Source organism: Microtus oregoni, unplaced genomic scaffold (assembly GCF_018167655.1).
Source record: "Microtus oregoni isolate MIOR12 unplaced genomic scaffold, Mior012 000037F_ref0000500, whole genome shotgun sequence".
Taxonomy (NCBI): Eukaryota; Metazoa; Chordata; class Mammalia; order Rodentia; family Cricetidae; genus Microtus; species Microtus oregoni.
The window spans coordinates 22,336,818-22,363,419 of record NW_024543096.1 but is presented as its reverse complement, the minus strand read 5'-3'; the positions used below and the strand labels follow the sequence as shown (position 1 = coordinate 22,363,419).

Sequence of the window (26,602 nt, the reverse complement as noted above, 5' to 3'; positions counted from 1 at the left end):
GTTTCTGTGTTTTATGTTGCTCTGACCTTTGGAAACTATACATGCTAGATAGGAGAAAAGTGATTGCCATAGCTGCTTTTCACTCTCCAGATGATGGGAAAAGGTTTGCGTGAGTACATAGCATCCTACTGGGATCCAGATGGAGCTGTATAATGGTTTTCTCAACTTGACGAGATCTAGAATCATCTAAGAGACTAACCTCTGAACCTACCTGTGAAGGAGCTAACTGAGGTGAAAAGACCCACCCTAAATGTGGGCAGCATCCTCCCATGAGTTGGGTCCTACCCTTGAATAAAAACGAATGAGTGGAACACTAGCGTGTTAGCTCTCTGCGACCTGACTGCAGATGCAATAGGACCAACCCCCGCCCCCCTTTCCCTGCTGTGATGGACTGGATGGTACTTCAAACTACAGGGCCTAGATAAACCCTTCCTCCCTGCCTTTGTCAGGAATCTTGCTGAAGCATTGAGAACAGTAACTAATACCGGAGGTTAATTCCCAGGAATGTCAAATCTGCCCAGAGCCCTGACTTTAATATGTAAATTAATGACCCAGACCCCCCCCCCTCGACACACATATGATGTACCAAACCTCTATTTCTCCTGCCCCAAGCCACTCAGAGCTAGTACAAGCCTTATAGAACTGTTAACACTGAAGTGTCCAAAAGAGATTCTTAGGAAGCAAGACATTCAGGAGCCACCTCTCCAGGCCTAATTGAACCCAGATCCCCATTCTCAGCCCAGCAGAACCAAGAGGCTAGGTGTTGGTCCGGACTCCAACTCCCAGATGCCAAGCGCTGATCCCTCCCACAGGGTATTTAGGCAGTGCCTAGAGAAGGAATGCTGGGTTTGGGTTTGCCTGTGTGCCTTCCCTCTGTCTTCTCCCTGCCATGGTCCCTGCCACCATGGCCACCTGGGAGTCCACCATCTATTAAACTCAGGCATTTAATTTGGTTTAATCTGGTCTAATTGGATTCCTTTATGCCAGCGGACAGGCTCTATTAGAAAATATTCCTAACATTCGGTTATCAATTTAAGCCTATGATTGGCCTTATCTTTCATTGCTCAAAAGGATGAACAGAGCTAGAAATCTCTTATCAGTGACTTATTTTATCACGGCTTTTCTACACCTTTTCTAATTGGCAGGCCCTAGGCTTGTGACGGTCATTTGCAAGGCGTGAGCAGCTTCGCTCTGACTTGTGGGCAGGCAAGTGTGGAGCGACATTTGACAGTAGTAGTAGCTCTGTCCACAAAGTTCCCTCAAACACTCCTGGCATCTTGTCTATGTCTGCCCAGCTGCCACCCCTCCATTCATCTGCCTCTTGGGTCCAGGCTCTCTAGAAGGTACCTGTTAACAGTGTAGGAGGAGACAGTAAAAGAGAGTTTACAGGAGCCAAGAAATGAAGTCTGAGTCAGGAGACACCCTTCACATACCGTCGAAATTCTCTCCATCGGTTCAGGCATCATTACTGGGGGTTACGGCCCTGGGCGGCCATCATCATTGGAGGACACAGCCCTGGGCGGCCATCAACACTGGAGGTTACAGCCCGGGTAGCCATCAGGAGTCTGGACTTGTACGGAATACCTCAGCATGATGAAGCTGATCAGCATTAAGAAGCTCACATTCCCATTCATGTTTTCTTTAGTTTCAGAGTTTTCATAAACTTGATGAGCCAGAGTTTCAAGTTCTGGGGCAGCTTGTTATCACCTCTGTATTCCTATTTCATTTTCCTGATTTTTTTCATTTTTAATTGAAAATAGATTTTTTTATACAGTATATTCTGATTACAATCTCCCCTCCCTCAAGTCCTCTCAGATTCTCTCCACCTCCCCTTTCACCCATATCCACACTCTTTCTTTCTCTCTCTCAGCAGAAAACAAACAGGTATCTAAAAACATAATCACAAAATAAAATAAAATAAACTGGAATAGAATAAAGCATACCAACATAAGACAAAGAACCAAAGAAAAGCAGTTCTTTTGATAGTTAAGACTTGATTTTATTTATGTTTTTTTTCTTTATACTCTACAGGTCCTTTGGGCATATATTATGGCTTCAGTTTTGTGTTTTTATGGAATTCCTGAGTGTGTGAATGAGTGGGTTTATGTTTCTTGGCTTTTCCTTCTGTTCCTTTGTTTTGTTCTATTTAATGTGTTAGCTTTTGTTTTATCTTATTATATTTTATTACTACACCTTAGAAGTCTGTTTCTCTTTCTTGCTTCTTTTTTTTCTGCTTTTTTTTCTTTAAAATTTTTGAGGCAAGTTTTCTCTGTATAGCGCTGACTGTCCTGGAACTTACTCTGTGGACCAGCTAGTTTTAAACTCAGAGGTCTGCAGGCCTCTGCCTCTAAGGTGCTGGGATTAAAGGCCTGTGTCACCACTGGGCTCCTGTTTATTTTCTAATGAGAGACAGAATGGGAATGGTTCCAGGTGGGAGGGGAGGTGGTGGAGGTGGTGAGGAGTTGGGAGGAGTAGAATGAGGGAAAACCATAATCAGGACACATTATGTAGGAAAAAAAAATCTATTGATTCATTGACAAATCCTCACGTAAGCTGTCAGTTCCCAGGCTCTCCCTGGACTCACTCACAAGGAGCAGGGCCTTGATGCATCTCTGGTGTAGCGGCTTTCCTGGGGTGCTGGGCTGGCTGTTGCCAGAGGCTGTATCTTATTAACCAGCAGCCCAAGCCTACAGTTCCAGGGTACATCACAGGAGCATAGAGTGTTAGTGGGAGTTCAAGGGCTTCTGAGGCGCAGACTCGCAACTGGCTGCCCAGTCACGTTAGCCATGCCTACCTGAGCAAAGCCACCATGGAGCCCACCCAGATTCAAGGGCGGTGAACTGAAAGTCCCTTGGCAAAAGGACATAGACACAGAGGGCGTTGGGAACTGGAACCACCTTGTCATTCAGTCTATCGCAATGACTGGTCAATATTTGCTCCTCAGGGTCTTGAGAGATAAAGGAAGAAAATACAAGAGGGAATGGCTGTTCTCTATCTTCCATCCCTTCCTGCACTCAGTGGGGTAGGCTTTTGCCAAGAGCACAGACCTTGCATAGGTAGACAAACACAAGAACACATTCCCCAGGGGGGCTGCCTGCAGCTTTGGGAGAGGACATTCCTCTCTGACCTCACAGGCTACTGTGGAGAGTCTCGTGGGGGTGGGGGGAGGAGTGTGGGGTGGGAGTGGTGGAGGGCAGTGGTACAGCAGGTTCTCTGGGGTTTCCTATCAGCTGAGCCAGAGACTGGCTGGTCAACCTTGACAAGGAGGCCAGGTCAACCTAAGTAAGTGTGTTCTGGGCTTTAGGAGGAAGCCACAGACTCTGCCTCCTAGGGATGACTAGGAGACATTGGGAGTTGGAGCACGAACCCCTGAGTCAGCAAGATGGGCAGAGAGCCATATGGCTTTGGAGTAAATGTGAACATGACTCATTCGTTGCCCCAGCTGATGAGAGCTGTACAGATAGCGAGGCATCTCCACGGAGAAGGCTGATCACAGTCTTTCTGGAGAATCTAATGTCTCGGCATCATTTTGACCTCTCTGCTCACGTTGGATGCTTTTGTCTGGATGTCTCTGGATGCTTTTGGCCTGGATTCATTTCCTGGCTTCTTCCCAGTTCAGGTCTTCAGTTTGACTCAAGCTTGGTGCTCCTTCCTTCTTTCTCAGCTGTGCTCAGCAACCTTGTCTACAGAAACCAAACCAAAGGACACATAATGGAAGCTACTGTACAGGACTCTGTCTGCCACACCGTGTGTCTCATTCAAGGGGAGTTGGCTACATTTTGTACATTTATTAAGTACTCAGCTGGGGAAAAAAAAAAACCAGGAGCCCAAATATAGTGAAGGGTAAAGGCAATTCCCCCTGGGATCTCTGTGAGTTCAAGACCAGCCTGGGCTACAAGAGCTAGTTCCAGGACAGACTTCAAAGCTACAGAAAAACCCTGTCTTGAAAAACAAAAAACAAAAAACAAAAACAAAAACAAAACAAAAAAAAGCCCTTCCTAGCAAAAGCATGTAATACATTATGAGTGACCCAAACATTATCAATATATCAATAGAGCCCTAGTTGAACACCTCATGGTAAGAGGAATTCATGTTTAGAGGGGTTACCCTGTGTCCCAGGACGCCCATAAAAAGCTGGATTGTCTGTGTATGCCTGTAACCCCAGTGCTGTGGGATCTGAGGTAGGACAACTCGGGTGGGATGGGGGTTGGGGTCTTATCTGTGGTAGCACAGGGCCAGGCTCAGTGAGAGACTGTGCTAGAGCAGATCACCTGACTTTTCCTCTGGCCTCCTCCAGCACTCACACAGGCTCATGCCTCCCGACCTGGACACACCCCCCACACACATGTGCCACACTATGTTCACACATATACACACAGACATACCCAAAGAAAAGAATGCTAATTTTAAGGTAATTATAACAATTATTGGGAGCAGATATGTATTATTTTGATCCTTAGAGTACATAGGGGAACTGAGGCCTGAAACAGGTAAGTGACTCCCTCAAGGTCACACAGGAAGGGAGGCTACTTTCTCTGACTCTGGTGCTTCCATGTTTTGGTCAACATGCCACTTACTCTCACAATAGGTACTAAGCGTCCAAAAGATGAGGACGTCGTATGACCTTGGAACACAAAAACAAATGGTACAATTCGTGATTCTGGGTTGACCTTTACATAAGGAAACTTGGTCTAGGTGCATATCCATAGAGAGATTACAGTTTATCTCTGAAGGTGTTGGATTGAAAGTCTCTTAACTCACTAGATCATATACTTCTGTATAATTTAAACATTTGAAATAACTATGTGTTACTTTAGAAACAAATGAAACAGGCAAAAAGTTTTTAAGAAGAATGACAATTATGTTCACTCTTTTAAAGATTTGTTTATTTGTGTATGTGTGTGTCTGAGTGTATGTGTGTGTACCATGTGTGAATGGAGGCCAGAGGAGACCTGGAAGGAGAGTTATAGGGAGTTGGAAGTTACCTGATGTGTAAGTAGAGACTGTTTGTTTGTTTCCTGGACACTCAGACCCGAATAATCACATCGAACTATACTAATTACAGCACTGTTTGGCCTATTAGCTCAGGCTTCTTATTAACTAACCCTTTCGTCTTTTTATTTTATTTTTTTAATTTATTTATTTATTAAGGATTTCTGCCTCCTCCCCGCAACCGCTTCCCATTTCCCTCCCCCGATCAAGTCCCCCTCCCTCATCAGCTCGAAGAGCAATCAGGGTTCCCTGACCTGTGGGAAGCCCAAGGACCGCCCACCTCTATCCAGGTCTCGTAAGGTGAGCATCCAATTTCTTTTTTTTTTTGTTTTTGTTTTTGTTTTATTTCGAGACAGGGTTTCTCTGTAGCTTTGGAGCCTGTCCTGGAACTAGCTCTGTAGACCAGGCTGGCCTCGAACTCACAGAGATCCGCCTGCCTCTTCCTCCCGAGTGCTGGGATTAAAGGCGTGCGCCACCACTGCCCGGCAAATTAACCCATTTCTATTCATCTGTGTATCACCACGAGGCTGTGGCCTACCGGTGTGGGCACTGAGACCTGAACCTGGGTCCTCTGCAAGAGTAGCAAACGCTCTTAGCTATGGAGCCAGCTCCCCAGCCCCTCATTTCAGCTTTTCATAAGGGAAGAAACTGTGACCTCGTGGGCCATCGCTTCATGCTTCTAGGTTTTTGCAGCTGCTCTTCCTTCTGCCTGGAGACTTCTCTTTATTTACATTGGCCTGGTTGACTTTTACTTAGAGAGTCCAGTGTGTGTGTGGCTTTTCTCAGACAGCACTTTGAGGTACTGGTATCCAATGCACGTGCCTCCTTTGATTTATTTATCCCATTGCATTGGATTATCAGTTTAATAGTCTCCCCGCCATGCTGCAAATGAGATCTTTATATTCAAGTACCTGGAGCAAGTAAATGCTTAGAAATAATTGCTCATATTTGATTGAATTCAGTGCTGGGAAAGTGACCCCCATAGCTGGTTCCTCTTCACTGACAAGGCAGGGGATGTCACTTGTGAGTAGGGTTGTATCCTTAGCTATCCGGAAACTGAGGAGTTCAAAACCCTGAAAGGAAAGATAAGTGTGACCTTCTAGTCAGGAAGTCTAAAATGAGAAATGGCGAAATGCACTTGGGAGATTCTGACACAGATTAAAATTGGCCTGGACAACTGGACAAGCAGGAAACTGAGAAGCACTCCACTGACTAGAGTCCCCAGGGGCCACTTAGAGAACTTTCTTGCAGAGTTTTGTTTTTCTTTTCTTTCTTTTTTCTTTTTTTGGCTTAAAAAGTTATAAACAAGAAGGGAAAGGACCAAGCATGAAGCAAGGAAAGGCCTAATGTTGGGAAGACGTTTGGGAAGACTGGGGGTCTAAGATGAGCTGCATACTGGAAACCTTGCCAAGAACAATTAGAATGTTTACTATATTCATAGCAGGACAAATGTACAGGATGACAGCGAGCCTTCATGCAGGCTGCTGGCCTGTGGTCACTGATGGGTGAGTGAGTGGGCAGGAGCAGCTGGCCATGCTGCCAGGACTCAGTGGTTGGACTGGGTAGGCCAACTGGCTTTCAGTGGAACAACATTCCCCAAGGTGCTTCCCAGGAGAACTTGGGGAAGCATGGTAGCATGCCTTGACATCTTCCCAAGACCACATAACCCTTCTAAATTCTGGACGACACCAGTCCTTGGCCTGGTTGAGTTACCAGAGGAGCAGAACGTTCTCTGCAGCCATTAGGCACGTGTGAGAATCTTGAACAGTGTGTGATGAGCTTGACATCACTACCCTGCATCATCCTTATACTGCAGTGTAGAAGCAATCTTATTCTGATTAAATTACCTTTTATTTTTAGCCTCTGCATGAGGAAGTGATTAGTCTACTTATTTTCCATATCTCTCCAAAAACTGAAAAGCATTTCTGAAGCCTTGCCCGAATGCATACATTTAAAAACAAATATAAATTAAAAACAAAACAGAATGAATATTTGCCCAACACTTACAAGCTTGTGAGAGAAGAACAATAATAATAACAAAAAGGAAAAACCTTTTGTGCAATGAGAAAGCACATATGAGGACTTTAGGACATAGTAGAAGCCTTGGGTTTGCATTGTAATGGTTGTTGTGAAGTCAGCCTTGTTTATAACACAGAAGGCACCTGAATGTTTCTTTGTTCTGTTTCCACTGTCTGATAGCTAATCTTGGTTGTCAACTTTATACATCTGGAAGAAGGAAACCTCAATTGAAGAATTGTCTCCATCACAAACTGGCCTCTGGGCATGTCTATGTGACATTGCATTGAACGATATTTGATGGCAGAGGGCTTAGCCCCCTCTGAGTGGTGCCATCCCTGGTTGGGCAGGTGGTCCTGTGGTTACTAAGGTTTCTGTCCTGCCTGGTCTCTCCTCCCACCAGGTCCCACAGCCGTTTTACCCCAAAGAAAATCACACAGAGGTCTACATAAGTTATAAACTAATTGGCCCATTAGCTCAGGCTTCTTATTAACTCTTATAACTTATATTAGCCCATTATTCTAGTATATGTTAGCCACATGGCTTGGTGCCTTTTTCAGTGGGGTAGGTCACATCTTCCTTCTTCTGTGTCTGGACAGGACTGGGGAGGAATGGGCTTCCTCCTTCCCAGAATTCTCCTGTTCTCATTGTCCTGCCTCTACTTCCTGTCTGGTTGTCCCGCCTATACTTCCTGCGTGGCTATTGGCCAGTCAGCATTTATTTAAAACATAATTGACAGAATAGAGACAATTCTCCCACCAGTCCTGGGTTGTCTAAGAAAGATGGCTGTGCACAAGCAGGAGAAACAAACTAGGAAGTAGCATTCCTCCAGGGTTACTGCTTCAAGCTCAGTTCCGGCTGCGGCTTCCTTTGATGACGGACTGTAACGTGTAGGATGGTATAACCGCTTCCATCCCCAAACTGCTTTGGATCAGTGTTTTAGTCACACCAACAGGAAGAAAACTAGAACACACCGTGAATTTAAAAATTGTACAAGCTAAGTTTTCTGTCTCTAACCACTTCATAAGAAGTCACTTTCTCTTCAACTCCACCTTCTTTCTCCCAGCATTCAGTTTATTTTTCTCCTCTAGCTCTATTCTGCTAAGCCACTGGTCAAAACAGCTTTATTCATTAACCAATAAAAACAATACATATACAGAAGGACCTCTCACAGTCCTTAATTTGCTTCTCAGCGGCATTTTGAAGGTCTATGCCTCAATGGTACGGGTTTGCTCTTTCACGCATTCCTGGACCTCAAAGCCCCATTTGTTCGTCTCAGCCCTTATGAAGGAGACAGAGATGCTAGTACTATAACTCCCCATTTCAAAGAACACAGTCTAAAGGAGGGGGGTATATTAATTTGCGATAGATACTAGGAGAGATCATTCCGGGAATGTGCTGCAACTTCCAGCTACACGGCGTGGCTGAGGGAAGGAAGAGGAGAGAGACAGAATCGTGGGAGGAGACAATGGGCCTGCAGGTGCTTGGAAAGCACACGCTAATAGTGTTTGCATAGCAGAACATGTGTTGTTATCTCTTGAAAACTGCAAATCTATTGAGAATGCCTTGGGTACACAGTTTTCTTTTTCTTTTCTTTTTTTAAAAATAATTTCTTTATTGACTCTTTGGGAGTTTCACATCATGCACCCCAATTCCGTTCATCTCCTGGTTCCCCCATCCTCCCCTCATCCCTGCCATAAGGAAACACATCAAAGCAAGCAAACAAACACAGAAACAAAAAACACAACAACAGAAAAATCTCTTTGCTTCTTCTTTCCTGCTTCTCTAACACCTCTTTGTTTGACCTGGTGGCAAAGGAGGCTTCAGTGTGTCATATATAGCAAACCTCTTTTCTCCATCAGTTTTACTGGCAAATGTCTATTGCAGGGAGTCACTGGTGTGGTTCAAGGCCTCTGGTTTCTGCCAGTCCTTCCACCAGAGCCAGGATGCTTACTGGGTCCAAGCTGCTGCCAAGAGCCACCTCTGGGTCTGTGCTCCAGTTCCAGCTGGGGTCTGTGTGGATGTCTGTGGCCTATGTCACCTCTGGAGGCCCAAGGAACTGTGAGAGATGAAATTAGAGGGCCATGCTGAGCTGTCCATGCCTTTGCTGGTCCTGGGAAAGCTGACCTTGCCTCTCCTTGGGCACTACAGCAAAGCGCTGGCCCCTGCACGCTGATGAGATGACCCCCACCTCTCACCACAGACCAGGGCATCCAACCCTGAGGACATATATGTAGGGGAGCTGACTTTACCTACCTGCCCGAGAAGGGTGGCCCCAGGGGCCCTGTCTGACCAGCTTCGCTATTATCCGAGCCCACAACCAGGCCTTGGGTTGACCCACCTTCACATCTACCCCATCTAGGACCCGCTGGAGCTGGTGAAGGGACTGGCCCTGTGGAATGATACCCGCAAGATCTCCAAGACTCGTGGTAGCCACAGGGTACATAGTTTCCAAGGGGCCTTGGAGAAGTGGGTTGCATGTCCTTGTTTCATGCTGCAGGCTGCTGCCATCGGACCAGAAACACGTGACCAGCTCATGGCGCACACGGAAACCTCTGAACCGTGAACCAAAGAAAACACCTTCAAAACAGCAGCTGCAAACCAACAAAAACCCACAAACCAAAATGACCACATTCTCACTTTACAATATAGAAATTGCTGCCTCCAAATATCTGTAAACATCACTTAAAACATTAATAGAATTAAATTTACATATTGATTAAGATAATCATAACATGACAGGCAAATTGCAAGTTCAGTACAGTTATGGGTTCTTTTTTCTGGAATAAATTGCTAATCAAATGTCTGGAATGCTCTGTTATTTTAGTATGTATTTCCTGTGAGTGAAGTTGCTCCCGGAGGCAACCACAAACAGCCATCTCAAATGGAAAATTAAAATTGATACATTACCACCGTCCGTTTTTATTCCTTTTTTTTTTTTTGGTACTAATGTTCTCCATAGCAACAGAGGCCTGTTTGGTACCAAGCCTTGCATTCAGCAGCCCTGTTCCTGTCATCTCTTTCTGGTAGATTTCTCCAGTTTTTGAGGCTTTTGTTCCTCTGATTGATTTGAAGATTACCAGCTGGGCGTGGCACTGTGTGTAGCTCAGGGGAAGCAGGCTTGCCTAGCATGTTCAAGGGCTGTGTTTGATACTAAGCACACACACACACACACACACACACACACACAAACACACTCGCAAACGTGGGAGCACACACATGCATATACATACATATGCATGCTTACACACAGATACTCACAGATATTTATGTGCCTGGGTGAGTGCGCACACACACTTGCAAACGTAGGAGCGCACACATACACATACAGACGCATGTGTGCACACAGACGTACACAGATACTCATGTGTGTATGTGAGTGCACGCATGCACATGCGTGCTCACACACACACAGGGTGATGGGGAAGGGGCGAAGAATACTAGTTAATTAATTACTTTATAAAACGTCTTTCAAACTGGGTGTATCTGATGTTTACTCCTGCTTAGGAGATGGCTCTGCATGCTTGCCAGGAACACCACAGACGCAGAGCTTTGGGAAGAAGCGCTGTGCTGACACTGCAGCCCTCTGAATGAGTCGGTGTCACGGTGCTGATGCTGTTTACCGGATCCAAATGGTGCCAGTCTGGCTTCGTTACTCTTCCGTCACTGCTTTAATCTTTGCAGTTAGTGAATATTTTGGTGAGATGTGCCTTGAAATTAGGCAAATATCTTGCTCTTCATCGAATTTTCAGTTAGCTTACTAATTTATATTATTTAAAGCAATACTTTTCTATTTCAGTCAATGCATCATTAATCTATCCTGTTTGACAAAACATTCTCAGTTTTGCTGGGGAGAGCCTCTTCACATTGGTTCCGCGTGTTAATAGCACCCTAGCCTTCCCTCAGTACCTGTTAGGTTTTTGACTCACAGTTTATTACAAACCCAGCCAGCACTGCCACAGCCCAGACTGACTCAGCTCTGTCTTTGGGACTAAATATTAGGGCACGAGGAAGGACATGTTGCAGGAAATAGACACGGGTTATGGAGAATGAGAGCAACTTGCTGTCCTAGTCCTAATTGTGCATGAATTTTTCATTGGGGGGGGGGCTTGGATAAGCATGCAAGGAAGCATGTGATGTTCAACATGTAAAATCCAAGGTGAAGCATCACAGCTGCAGAATGGCTCGTCTTTTTTTTTTTTTTAATTGTTCATTTTGTGTCTGAATGCTTTGCCTGCTCATATGTGCTTGGTGCCTGCAGAGGACATCAGATGTCCTGGAACTGGGGTTATAGATGCTGTGAGCCTTGATGTGGATGCCGGGAATCCAAACTGGGACCTCTGCAAGAGCAGCAAGTGCCCGTAACGGCTGAGCCATCTCTCCAGTCTTGCAGAATGCCTGCTCTAACTGCATAGATGTTTGTGGAAATGTAGAGACTACGGGTCTGCTTAATTTTGGGGTGTGATGTTTATTTCATTTGGAAGTTTATTTTAAAATAAAGTTTAGAGTAATGAAGATGATGGAATGTTGATTCTTTTTGGTGGAGAATAGATTTGAGAAGTTGAATAGCTATGTTGCTGAGTGGTGGGTTTATTCAGGAGGAGCTACTGAAGACTCAATGATTCCAGGGCCTAAGGTACACACACACACACACACACACACACACACGGTATATATATATATATATATATATATATATATATATATGCACATATATGGTATATATACATACATACATACAGAGTACAGATAGGTTTATTTTGACATCATATCTATATATTAAAAGCCATAAACAGATACCTACACTTTCAATTCAACTTAACTAAGTTCCTTTACTCTACCCCTCCCCTCCATGGGTAATTTTGTTTCTATAAGTAAGAACCTCACCTCCATTAGTTTTAATACACTTCTGCATTTGATCAATTTTCCTCTATGTAACCAGTCTTCCATTGTACCCATTCTGACAGCCAAGCTCTGATCTCTGGTTCTAGGCTATGCAGGGACTGTCTCCTTATCTGGCTTGGGCTTTCCTACCTTGTGAGTGGCCCCCTCACCTGTGTGGAAAACCACTTCAGTTTAAGCCTGGTTCTCCTTGCATTCATGCCTTACTTGGCCCCCAATACCCTACATTGGGCCACCATGACTCCATGACTGGGCACAGACAGAAACAGTGCTCTGTGCTCTGAGGTTTTCAGACTGAATAATTTAGGAAGAAACAGAATTGGGTGGAAGAGATGAAGAGGAAAGGGAAGGTGATAACTATGGCTAGCATCCTTAAAAGTCTTTCTTTGTGTTGCTAGAGATTGACCCCAGGGCCCTGAACACCATGCCAGGCAAATACTATTCTTCCAGTCCCTTTATCTTCATTATCACATTTTCTTGGCTGCTTTGTAGAGCCTCCTGTGTCCTCATATCATGGGTCTTTTTAGAAGCTTCTGCTCCAGTAGGCAGCACAGAGGTGGCTCAGAACTTGGACGGAGTTATATACAATCACCAATCCTTAAGTAGAGTATAAGAGGATTCTTGTCTTTCTATGTTTTATTTTCTTTATTCAGAAAAAGTAGAAATAATAACAGCACCTAGTTTCATTCCCATATTATCACCATTTCATGGATATTTATGCACAAATAGATTGTTATTACCTTTAGTTAAATCTGTAAAAATCAACTCACTTCCTCTCTCTCCTAAATCACACTTTCAAAGCTCCCATATTTGGGAATGCATCTGTCATCTTAAAGCATTCATCGATCCCCAGTGATATAATGGACATCATCCCCAGGATGAGGGGGATCCTGAAGTATAGAGAAGCCTTTGCCTTCAGGAGGCTTACAGTCGGTGAGGATGTGGCAGATAAAACAGTCACATCTTTCCAAGTTTTAAGAGGTTGGAGGTGCAGGTAAGAGCCATAGGAAGAAACAGCCAGGAAAAGCCTTCCAGGCGGATCAAAGGGCTGGAGATGTGACCGTGGCTCACTGTGGGACAGTAGGCTAGACTGACTTATAGAAGGAGGCTATGGGGAGGGAAGAGGATTGATGTCCAGGTGAAGGTCAGGTGGCTGTCACCTGAGGGACCAGGAGGATGCATCTCTGCATCTCATTCCCTTTGTGGTAAACCTTTCTCTGTTCATTGGATGCATGCAAACCCTATCCATTCCTCCAGGTTTTCCACTTGAAGTTTTCCTTATCTCACCCCAAAGCAATCTCTCCCCTGAACTTTTATATCCATCTTACGCTCTCTGTGCTATAAGAATGATGATATGTTATATCCATGGAATAAATAACTGCTATTTTAAAAAGCTATTTACTTTTATCATTTAGTTTGATCTACAAAGTAGAATAGGCATTATTTCTCTCAGTGTTATCTTGGGCTGCTAAAATAACTACTGTTTGTGCCTCCATCTCCAGTTAGATTAAGGACCTCTTCAACACACCATAATATCTCACAGAGACCTGGTGTTCAATGCATGTAGCAACTAATTTTCTAGAGATTTTTTTTTGTTTTATTTTATGGATATGAGTGAACCAATGTAGTCTTAGTACCCATGAAGGGGGCAGAAGAAGGCATTAGATGCCCTGTTTGGAAGCCCTGATGCTGGGAATACAACCTGGGTCATCTTCAAGAGTAGCTCTGAACCACAGAGTCATCTTTCCAGCCCCCACATATGGTTTCTTTCTTTCCCAAACCATGTGACCTTGCCTAATACTGCTCTGGCTCCTTCCGGGATGTGTGCTGGCATGCTTAGTCTCTGTAGGCTTCCAGGGGTAAGCTGAGGAAGGAGATGCATATTTCGGGGATTAGAATGATGCCTTAGGTTAAAAAAACAACAACTGAGTTTAGCCCTCTGTATATGGGATTTCTTTTGCTCTTTATAGTTCAAGTTGTTATTTTAAGTATCTATGCTATTCACCTGTCAACGAAAAGTCAACTACTAGGAAAACAAGATAACTTGTATTAGAAATGAACCAACCAAACAGAGAAACATTTCATAAAAATGTATCCAACTGTAACAATTTCTTCATGTCTTCTCACCCTCATATCCGGGCATTTCTTGTACACCTTGCTTTACTTATTGTAGTATCTAGCTCTATTTGACCCCCCCCCCACAAACGTATTTGTTCCAGTTCTCTACTCACCCAGGCAGGCCAGCGATCCCCCATAATCCACTCTAGAACTGAATTTGTCACAACTGGCCACCAGATTATCTACTCTGTGGAGTCACTAGTAGTTCTGTGGGTGCTTGTAAACAAACCTAAGACGCAGGAGACCTGAGTTGTAATCCCAGCTCCACTGCTTGATTTGCTGCGTGGCTTGGCTAACTCATTTCACCCTTCACAGCCCTTGGATACCTCCCCGCCTCCCGCCCCCGGCAGCTACGATCCAGAACTTCCCACTCAAGGTGTCTTATAAGCCTGTGGCCTCTTTTGGAAATCGCAGTAAAAACCGACATCCTGAGATACTGGACGTCATGAAGGTTCTCAAGAAGGGCTTCTGATGCAGTTGAGCACACTAACGACTGTTGACTATGAGGATTAGAGATGAAAAGTACGGGGGGGGGGATCAAAGATCTGTAGGGAAAATGAAGGAAATGGATACGAGAAGAAGCTGCTGGCAAATTCAGCTGCAATAGGAACTCCTGGCTTCAGAATCAGCCGCAGCCATTAAAAGCAGTGGGATGAGCCTAGATGGATGTACACCAGCTCTGAAATCACCCAGCTCTGGGATCCAGTCGCTCTGGCTTGCTCGTTATGGGGATGCTTTTTAACTTCAAGGCATAGTTTCTGCCTGTATAGGTATTGCTGTCTGTGAGTTTGATGTTAATGAGCCAAGGATATTTTAATATCCATTAATATTATATGTTTTAACACTACATTTGTTTATCTGGTTGATAAAGTCTCGCAGGACCCTGCCTCAGGATGTGTGTGTTTCCTAGGAACAATGGTTTCGTTTTTCTAAGTCGGCGTTGGTGCTAACTTTATGGAGCCTAACTAGTAGCAATAACCAGATTCAATTTTTTAGGATGGTTTAGTGGAGATAGTTTACAACTGGTGGTACCTAATATCTGACACACAGTGCACAAACAAACAAAACAAAACACTGAGTGATTTATTGTCCCTTCTTCCCCCTGCCTGTGCAATGTGTGATGCTGACCAGAGCAGGCTCATTTGCATGCAGTCAGCTGTCAGGGAATCCACAAACAGCAGGAATTGTCCTCTTTGGCGCCCTGACTTATCCGGAGAGGCTCTTTGGAAATTGCTCTCATCCATCAGTTCACAGTCTGCTAGGTGCCTCTGAACTGCACAAAAGGAAGGTGCTCAGGACAGTAATGAAGAAGAACGACTCATGGGCTGGTGCCCAGGGTATCTGCACTCCCCCTCTGCTTGTGCCCAGGATGTCTGCGCTCCCCTGCTGCCCGCACCCAGGGTATCTGCACTTCTCCTCTGCCCGCTTTCCAAACCGCTTTTCTTAACAAGCTGGAGCTTTTCCTGCCTGGATCTCAGTATCCGGAAAGTCAGACTGTTCACCTATCATGAAGATTTCTTTTTCTTGGATCTTTGGGAATGCTTTTCTTTATTTCTGCCAGTGGCTATGTGCTCATGGCCCTGTGTGTTACCATCACTGATGTCTGCCACACGTGTGCAGACACCACTGCTACATGGGGCTTTGGAGGACTTTTCTGATCATGGCTGTGATGGGAATGGTTAGCCCATATTTTATTTTATTTTATTTTATTTTTATTTTTTGGTTTTTAGAGACAGGGTTTCTCTGTGTAACAGCCCTGGCTGTCCTGGAACTAGCTCTTGTAGACCAGGCTGGCCTTGAATTCACAGAGATCCGCCTGCTTCTGCCTCCAGAGTGCTGGGATTAAAGCTTTGTACCACCACTGCCTGGCTAGCCCATGTTTTAAAAGATGACAACCAACCAGACCATGCTACTCCTCAAATCCTTTAAGTGCTTTCAATTATTCTTACCCAAATCACCCTTCTCCACAAAGGCCCTATGTGATCTCTTCCCCCTAACTTTCCCATGAGTTATTCCCCATCCATGTTGGCCTTCCTACTAGTCCTATAGCTCATAGATATTCCTACTTTGGAGGTGTTGTGGCTCAGGCTTGTACTGCCTGAACAGCTCCTGCCTCAGCATCACATGAGAAAAGACCTTGCATTAAAGGCCCCAAATTCATCTTGTGGCACTCAGGATCTGACACTATTGGGCATATAGCCTTTAAAGAGGTGACTAAGATAAATAAGGACATATAGTTGAACGCCAGTCAGATATGAACAGTGCCCTTGTAACAGAGTCTAGGGGCTGGGGAAATGGCTCACTGAGTGAGAGAAGGTGTTGAACAAGAATGAGGATCTGCGTCCAGCACCCACTGTGAAAAGCTGGGCATGGTGATGGACATATTTGTTACCCCAGCACTGTGTGGGGCCCGAGTCAGGAGGACCACTGGGATTTGCTGGCCACAGCAGCCTAGCTCTAGGTTCAGGGAGAGATTGGCCACGTAGAAAGCGGTAGAACAGGACACCAGACAAGTTGAAATTCTCAAGTAAAAAAAAATCAAGGGGTGCAAACGAGGGAAGAATAGCCAGGAAGAGCATAGAAAATTTTTTAGGGTAGTGTAACTCTCTCCGTGACTCCGTAATGTTGGATATATGTTGCTGGGCATTTCTCTGACCTCACAGAATAATCCTGAACTGAAGATGGACCTGGAGCGACAGGGCCACCAACTGCAATGCATGAGGACTTGCTGTGACACGTCCGCAACAGGGGAGGCAGCGCATGAGTAGGCCAGGAGTGTGCAAGGATGTTGCTGTACCTCTCACCCCATTTCTCTGTGAGCCAAAGTCATTAAATAAAAGAACAAGTCTATTAAATGCAAACAAAGGGACCAGGCAGGTAGAACGTAAGTACTGAGACTCCCTTTGCTATCCCTTCTCCGACTTTTAGCTAAAATCGAGTGTAGAGATTTGTTTTGTCCTTGAACTCCCAGGTGCAGGTGTCATGGAGCTTGATTTCTTCTGAAGTCATCATGTTGGCCTCCAGGGGACCTTTCAACTGTGTCTTCTACGTATGGGTGTCTGTGTTCCAATCTTTTAAAATTGTGTGTGTGCATGTGTGCATGTGAGAATTTCAGAATAAATACAATGTTTCGATCAGTCATTCTTCATTCTCTTCCCTCCACAACCACCACCAGCAGCAGCAGCAGAAGTACCTTTTCTTCCCAATTCTATGTGCTTTTGTGCTTCTTTCTCTCTCTCTCTCTCCCTCCCTTCCTCCCCCTCCTTTCTTCTTTTCTTTTTTTTTTGGGGGGGTGCATTTTCAAGACAGCATTTCTCCATAGCTTTGGAGCCTGGAGCCTGTCCTGGAACTCACTTTGTAGACCAGACTGGTCTCGAACTCACAGAGATCCGCCTGCCTCTGCCTCCCGAGTGCTGGGATTAAAGGCGTGCGCCACCACTGCCCGGTTCATGTGCTTTCTTTTTAAAACCACTTAATGCTGCCAGCATGAGCATGGGTGCAGATCCATCTACTGGACCACAGCTACCCAGTTAGGGGCCCCATCTGAAGAAAACTTGCCTCTCCTGCCCCTAACAGCCACCAGCTGCCAATAAGTCCTCGTTCTTCAATTGCCACAGCTGTGCTTTTCTCTCCAGAACGTCAGCTCCTTTGGGATGATGCAGTATCTAACCTTTTATGATTGGCGATTTCCATTTAGCAACAAGTACTTAAGCTACTTCCATGTCCCCCCCCCCCCCCATGGATGGGTAAATAGCTCGCTTCTTTATAGCACTGAATAATTTTTCAATAATCTTCTGGATGTAGCTGAGTTTAGTTTAGCTGTCCAGTCATCTGCTAAAGGACACTTTGTTGTTTCCAAGGCCGAGAAGTTGTGAATGAAGCTTTTACTATGAACGTCTGTGTACAAGACTTTGCGTCCGTAAATTTACCCTTTGGCGTCAATACCAAGGAGAGTGACCGCTGGATGACTCCGGAGAACATGCTACTTTTATTATTATTATTAGAAACAGGTTAATTAATATTAATCATTAATTATTAACAGATTAATAATAATAATTATTATTATTGTTATTATTTTTCTCTTTGTAACAGGTCTGGCTGTCCTAGAACTCACTCTGTAGACCAGGCTAGTCTGTGAGCACAGAGACCTGCCTCTCTCTGGGATTAAAGGTGTGGGCCACCACCACCTGGCTCGAGCCTGCTGTTTTAATTTCCCATTTTCATGTTGACGTTTCCTGTGAAGCTTCTTGTCGCATTATCTGCTTGTTTTTCCTTCCTAGATTATATGTTCCCTGGAAGGCGACCGTATCTATCTTAGTTCCAATCCTATCTTCATTCTCAGCAACAATCGGAGGCATCCCGCGGAACCGTATTTTGGAATGGTTGGATGACACAGCCAGGAACCTGAGCACTAGCTTACCGAGCCATCTCATGGCTGTTTCCCATTATGCCTTAAGAACACCTTGGCCGTGGGTGTTGGAGCTTAGACCTTCTCGCTGCATTTTCAGGCCATAATTCTAGCCTATGCATTATCTCCCTTTCAGGACTATCTTTCTCTAGCTCCCCTCAACTTGGTTTTAGCCACTGTTTTAGCGCCCATCTTGAATCACTCCAAAGCCAAATCACCCTTTTGGCTTCTGTACCCACTATACCAGTAAGGAAAATGGGGGCTCACAATGGAAAACCCTGACTCTTTATGCAGTGGGAATCAACATGTTTTCTCCTTTATCTCTTTGCTCTTGTTCCCTAACAGTTTTCACTGCCGGTAGCTCACGACCTACCAGCTCCATCCTAACTGGGTACGTTTTCTTTTGGTACTGACTGATGCTTCTGCAACACTGTGCTCTGTGATGTGCCAGGTCCTGGCTGAAGCCAGAGGTCCTGGCCTGATGCTGTGTACTGTTTGCTGGACCTGATCTTCGCTTTGCCGGGTGCGGTGAGGTGCTCAGTCCTGCAGTGTGCATCTCCTGAGCTCTGCAGGGTAGCATTCTGGTTGAGTTCAGCCAATGGGTGGCAGAGACAAAAGGATACTTTCTCCCCAACCAGGTTTCTAGCTCTCACAGCATGCCCTTTCCTCTATATTATTCACTCACTCTTACCAGCCCAGGGGAGAAAATGTCTTTTCATACTTGCTAGGTAAGGTGTCTTATCTACCTTGATTTATCTGGCAAATCAGCTTGCACGTCTAAAAATATTCATTTCCTCGGTTCTTCAACTTATCCACCCACAATGACTCATGGCTTTCTCTTATATAAGCTTTATGAAACTTTAAAGTTTCAACGCGTAGGAATCATATAGTTTGTATTAATTACTTTAATAGTACTGTGACAAAAATATTGGACAAGCACTTAAAGGAGGAGGATTTTATTTTGGCTCATGGTCTCGGAGGGTTCCGAGTGTGCTTGTCTGACACCGTGAACCTGGGAAGAACACCACGGCAGCAGGAACACCTGTGAGGTTGTTACTTCATGGCAAAAAGGAAGCAAAGAGGGAGGAGACTGGGAATGAGGTGTAACCTTAAAGAGCTTGCTCTTAGAGAGAGTCACTTCCTTCGTCTATATCCCACCCACCAAAACGGAAGCACTATAAGGGAATCGAGCCCGAGAGAAGCATTTCCTACCCAAGCCATGACTCAAGTTTTCATGCTTCAGTCTTTGGGGATAACCAAAAACTACAGATGCCCAGATTTCAAGCAGCACAATGATGGGTTCTGAGGCGCACCAGAACTCCAGCAGGTCCTTTGTCACTGTGCCTCCTTCGAGCGTTGCTGACATTGCTGCTACTCTTCTGGTTGAAGGGAGGGCAAGATTGGTAGACAGTGATTCAGGAAGCAGAAATCACATATATGCCCAGGTTTGATGTGACTGTCCTAGCAAGATGGGGTTTGGGGAAAACCAAGTTGCATTTTGGCCAATGGAGAACATATTCCTAGTATTGGATTAGCCTCTTTAGAACTGGAAGAGTTCATAACTTCCCAATGGATGTATTTTCTTATAGTTTGTTTTTGTGTTTCAGGGAAATTTTGGTGATTGATGTCTCTAGAATAACTTAATGGATCAGATCAACATGATCGCTACATTTCTAATATTTTGTTTTTAGTGGGGCTATTTTTGATTTTTGGTGGTGTCTAGATGCATTGTGGTGCCACTTTATGCCTTTTAAGATGATGTAAGCACAGATGGAAGAGTAGCGTGGAAAAGGCAGAATCCCTCAGTGGAGGCAAAGGAGGGGAAAAGGTCTAGTGATAGGGAGCCCAGACCCCAAGAAGATGTGTTGGCCAAGATGTTCGAGACACACGTATAGAGATGGGCAGCTTTGGGGATTAATTATCAGTGTCGCCTTCACAATTAGGAAAATGTCAGCATCATCTGATCTATGTAGATAGCTTTCTCTATAAATGAGGATTCCAGAATGGAGAGTTATGTAAGATTTTTAAACAGAAGTTTTTGCACCCTAAATTTTGAGACATTTTAGCACATCACATGATGCTATAACACAGTTCTCAGGGATCACAATGGCTTGGAGAATTATAAGAAACGGCTGAATGGCTGTGCCCCGACATAACCCAACCCAGGAATTCTTGATGTGTTCCCAGTTCAGTTGGCCGGTGCTTACAGTAAAGGACACTTTTGCTGGATTCTTAATACTTATCTTTATTATGAAAGTGTTTCCAAGGTAAAATGATCCTCATAATAACGATTACTTCCAAAGATCAAGAATGAATAATTATATTTCCATATAAAAATCAGCAAAACACGGTAACAGTACACGGAATAATTCTAACCGGCTAATGGTACACTATTTCACTTCTGACAGAAGCTCAAGTACTGAACTGTCTTTAGAAAACAATGAGCTTCCGGCACCTACCCTGGTCCTCACTGAAAGTCGGAAAAGAGAAACACATTCCCAAATGAACCACCATCCTTTTCTATGACAGCAAACAGCCATGAAGGGAAATGAATATGACGCAGGTAAAGGAACGATGAAGACTGGGGCTTAGGGAAATCAAACTGGCGTGTGTTTTCCACATTTATGTTAATTAACCATCGAGCAGAAGTTCCAGAATCATCACAGACCTATTCCAGAGCTTTGAAGCTAACATGAAAAAAATATTCTTCACATTAAGGAGTTTTACAGAGAGTTTATGACATTCACTGTAGGTAAAAAGGGTAGGAAATATGAACGAAATCAACTTTTTCACTGAACACAGAAACTATAATGACTGACGGTACCTCGGTTCCCACGCAGCTCACGGTACAGGAAGGCAAGCATTTGTGGACCTGTGCTAAGGAAACATGGGCACACCTTTTAATTTTTTTCCTCCCAGGAAAATGGGCCCGGACACAGAAGCAGGTGTGGGAATAACTGATCTAATGGTCACAGGTAAACTGAAAGCAGAAACATGTTCGCATTTGGCTTTCTCTTACCAGAGCTGCAGAAGGCTAAAGGATGATTAAGTGAATGAGATCAAGTGGGACCAGTTCTAGGCTAATGGAGCCCTCTCATCACTTCCTGGCAATCCTGGAAATACCCAGTTTCGTACAGATGCCATATGCCATCCTGTGGCAGAGACCTTTTTCACTTCTTAGACTTGGTGAGGCCTCAATGCACCCATCCGCCAATGCATTCTTTTCAAAGGCTCTGGTTAAATTCAAGTCACAAGACCATGCAAGAGGCCAAGGTCCTCCTTGGGGTGCTTACAGATTTCATTACTTATGATGATTTATGTTCTTCATTACAGTTTTCTTCATGAAAACTGTACTGAGTACTGGTTACAGGGGTTTCAACAGCTGTGGTCAGGGCTCCCTCACATCTGCTTGGCGCCCCCTTGGGGCGGGTTGGTGTTATGTTCGCACAGGCAAACCACGGGGCTCTCCTTTGGCCCCTGAGTTTGTAGGGCTAAAATGGGATTAGTAGACTATTGCTAACTAGTCTACGGCACTTGGAAAACGGCACAATTTCAACTCAGCAAGGGAGGCTGATATTGGGAAGAAGACAAGTGAGAAAAAGTCTCGTGTCACTTGCTAAGAAGCCTGCGGTCATTCCTGGCAGGGACCACACAGCAGAGGCCAAGTGTGACAGTGAGAGCTCTCCTCGTTGCTTTCCGCACAAGAACCCGGAAGAGCCACGCCCTCACTGTCCTTTCAGGCTGACTTTTACCTCACTTCATCTTTTCCTCATTTGGATGTTATAGAAACATTTCAAGGCCATGGTTCCTTATTTACTAAGCAGGAACAAGTCAGAGACAAGAAAGTAAGCGAGTGAGAGCTGGAAGGCCATAGATGCCGCACTTTTGTTCCCAAAGGTGTTGAAGCCTCTCTGGATACGACATCATCTCTCATACTGATCAATGGACCTATAGACACCTTTGGAGTAACTCTGTATGCTTTTTACACTTCAAATTAAGAAAAATACTCAACTGTCCGGACAACTTTGGCATTAATTTCCACCCAAATGATTACTAATACAAGATGATTGGGTTGGGGACCATCAAGGGTGCCATCCGTTCTCTCAGGAGAACTTGTCAGGTAAACTACAATGAAGTCATTTTTAACATTTTACAGCAAAGTCTCATTCTTACTTAGCCCAAATAGCAATGAGATTTAAATGAAAGACGGAAGGACACAGAGCTCTTCTTTCTAACTCAAACTCACACTCTACCAAGTATAGTCACATGTCCCTTAATGTGTTCTGAGAAATGTGTCCTTAACTGATTTCTGTCATTCTATGAACGTCACTGAGTGTACTTACACACAAGCAGACAGTATGGCCTCTCAGTGCCTAGGCTGGCATCATCTTTTGGGACCACGGTAGCACATGCTGCCCATCCGTGAGTGCAGTGCTGTGGCTGAGTGCATGACTGTCCTCAGATGAAAAGTTGACATTGTGAGACTCACCCATCATACGGACTGAAGATCTGACCTAGCTTTGCTTGCTCCCTGCCTCATCTACCTTGTTCATCTCTGTTAGATGCCAGCGGCACAATCGGAGGGGGATGTGGGACACCCTCTGCCTGGCAGTCAGCAGCTTTAGAACCCTGGGGTTATATGGCAATGATCCGCATTTTTTACAGCAAACACTCGACCGACCCACAATACTGACACTTGTAGCTGCTCCTCTCCTCTCAACATCCACGGGACTGGGTTGGAGACAGAGAACTGGGCTTGGCGTCTGTGTGAGAGCAGGTGCTCTAGGACCTGGGTTCTGTCTCAAGGAGCTTGGTGGATAAGAGGCTGAAAGGGTATGCTACTCTCAGCAGGTGGGAAGCAAACCAAAGGAGAAGGGAAGCTTCTAGAGTACATGTGAATGGATTTTTAAAATGGAAAGAATATGGGTGAAGATCAATCAGTAATAATTTGATTTTACTGGTTTTTGGAGAAGCATACATATACACACATAAACCACACACAGCATTTATTGACTCAAGGCCAAATTCTACTTGATTTCCCACGTTCCCCCCACTAAATCTAGGTAAGCTATAACACTGGAGATCAAAAGTCACGTTTCCTAGAGTCCTTCCTACACAACTTGGTACCCTGGGAAAATCTGAATGCAACCAGGAGGAAGGGAACATCACCACAGGCTAAGCTAATTAAGAAGAACACTACTTGGAACTAACCTATAGCTGGATTTACAAATCACACTTCTGAAAGCGGTGGCCTGGCACAGGTGGACAAGATTCCTCCCACAGTGCCTGTTGTCAGTCTCACTATGGGAGAACAGGAAGCAGAGATGATAATGTTCTATTCCAGGAAAAGCCTACAAACTCCATTTCAATTCACCGAACAGAATTATTTTCTCTAGAATGTAAAATGAAACAAAAATTTGTAGACACGCAGAAGAATGAGTCATGCTAATGGGATCAGAAAACACGTCCCTAGTCTAGCAGGTTTAGAACTGCCTTTGACACGGGCAGAATCAACTTACTTCATTTTACATACCTCTCCTGAATTTACAAACTGATCTTAAAATTCTTCTGTGCAAAAAAGGGTCACCTGGTTCAAATTCAAATACACTGTGGTCCTCAAGTTCATCTCACCCCTGGGAGGCTGTGCCCAGATATTAAAGCAAGATGGGCATGCTCCCTAGCTAAGATGACGAGAAAGGTTCACCCTTCAACACTGCTATTGTTTTTACCTATTTGCATTTGAGCAAATGCTCTGAATACTAACAATACCTTTGCTGTCTTATCACTGGTCTCATAAACTCAAACACTTCCAAGTTTCACTGTTAGACAAATAAATCAGCCAAGCTCAAGACACAGTTGGTTGCGCTGTCTTCTACAGCAACAAGTAGACATGCTTCCAAGCGTTCAAAATGATGATCTGGACCATACCAGAAAATACTGTTTTGTAATTGGGTGGGGAAAGAGCTAACATTGCAGTGAGAGTTCTTCGGGAATTTTCGCTGACCTAGTCACAGGTTTCAGAGTAAGGGTATAAAGATTTAATTAAGGAAAAATCAAATGAACTATGGATGGCTGTGGGCAGGACAATGACATGCCCTGCGGCATTTTACTTTTGGCTACTCATTGCCTGTGTTTTTTTGATTCCTGTTTTAGGTGATGCTTGACTTAGGAGTATTTGTATAACCGTTCAATTCCCTTTTTACTAAAGACGAGATGAGATAAAATCCTTGGCTCATATGTGTGGTTTTCGAAGCCATATGCCAATGACAGTGGCCTGGGGGCGGGGCGCTCATGAACTACTCTTTGGTAACTTTCCTCATGGCTGTCACTGCCATCGTCCAGGAGAATTTTTGCTGTTTTTCTGGAAATAGCTCCACTTGAATAAAAATTCTTAGAAGCCCCCATGAGTCTTCAGAGAGGTGAATAAACCAGCCTTGCAGTGCAAGCCTGATACTTTTAGCAACAAGAAAGTTATTGTGGGATGCAGTTAAGGAGAAAGGCGAAGGGTAAATGGTCTTTCTCCCACAAGTCTAACACTAGGGAGGGCTTTCTCTTGAGAGCTGACGGCAGTATAGCGCTTTGCAGGCAAGGTAGCTTTGCCAGCTCTTAAAAGACTCATTCTTTTTTCTGCCTCAAAACATTCTTGGCTTCTTTTTTTTTTTTTTTTTTTCATGGCAAGACAGAAGACTGGGCTAATACAGTAGGAATTCTGAAAAAAAGACCTGGTTGAAGTCAGTTGCTATCTTTATGTGATTCCCAGAACACAGCAAGTCCCCAGTATGTGGGTCCCTTTGTGTCTGTGAGCTTAAGCAAGTGACATTGTTTCAGAATCAGAACACTGGCCTCACTGGAGGGCAAAATAACTTTGTTACCAACAAGATCAACTCCCGACCACACCAAAGAAATCTCATATTTGTACGCAAGGGACAAACTATTCCAAAGCAATTTCATATAAAGTTCCAAAGTCCCCTAAGAGCTAGTCTCTTCCATTTGAACTGCTATTTGACCACAAAGAGTAAAAACTAAAACACCAGGTTCATCCTGTTTAGACTCCCACAGGACAACAGTCACCGACTATATATGGGCGGTCACAAAATGGGTGCAGAACAGAAAGAAAGCCAACCTATTGGGAGCTGTGTGGGGGATCTTGCGTGGGGTTTTACTTGCTCTAAGTGATGAAGTAAGCTGATGCCGATGCTCACGGCACACTGGACTACAACATGGGAAGCGAGTAGAACAGACGGAGCATCTCCTTCATGGTCAGTCACGAGCCCAGAGGAAAAGGAGCGAGGGGATCCTCGACTGTCCACAGATTTACAAACAAATAAAAAAATAAATAATATTCTAAGACAAATGCAAATATTGTTCCCTTGTGTCAGTTACATACAGCATGCCTACATAGGATGGGATTTCTTCTTCATTCACAGACAGGACACATGGCAGTACACTATTCAGAATGCTTTGAGAATCCTAATTTTTTTTTGTCTCTGGTGATGAGATATCAGGAAAGGAACTGCATTTGCAACTTATTAAATACTTCCAGGAACAAACAGTTCACTTTGTTGAGGACTTATAGTTTTGGGTAGTTAATCATCCATGGAGCATGGACCAGTCAGGAGATACCCGTTGGTACCACTGGTTCCGTTGGTGGTTGTCGAAGTGTGTGGTTTCTTCCCTGGAGGTTCTGTGTCCTCATCATCCGAGCTAGATTCAATATCGCTCCGGTCATCCTTGGATACCTGCGGAACACAAGAGCCGGAGTGAAACCAGCTCCAAGGACCGGCAGGGTAGCGCATACCCTGCAGCTTATGCAGGATGAACCTAATCGCATGTGACAAACAACAAAGAGGGGGACACTGCCATGGTAGCGTGTATTCTTCCACGGAGGGATATAATGTATGTGACACAGCAGGTTGTGAAGAATGTACACGGATTTAGACACCACAGAGCCTGAAGGGTATCCTCCACCATGGAGAATGCCTAGACTATGAATCCCATTCTTACCTAGTGGTCTCTATGCTACTAGGATGTCGCTTGAGGACAAATGAGTCAATTTGTTCACCAATAGCCATATTCTCCTCGACAATTACTTAAGGTTAACTCTCAATTACCACGCTAACAGAGATATACACACAATCTGCTCAAATCATTAAAAGCAAATCATTG

General features: G+C 44.5%; 1 protein-coding gene across 2 annotated transcripts in view; it reads right to left on the bottom strand.

The window, feature by feature from the left end:
- Positions 1-20,661: 20,661 nt before the first annotated feature.
- The window catches only part of Cers6 (ceramide synthase 6), a 240,580-nt gene continuing 234,639 nt past the window's right edge, over positions 20,662-26,602 (bottom strand). For both annotated transcript variants that reach the window (XM_041631425.1, XM_041631426.1), the window contains one exon: positions 20,662-26,175. In XM_041631425.1, the coding sequence (XP_041487359.1) occupies positions 26,023-26,175 (153 nt within the window). In that variant the 3' untranslated portion in view covers positions 20,662-26,022. The remainder of the gene's footprint in view (positions 26,176-26,602) is intronic.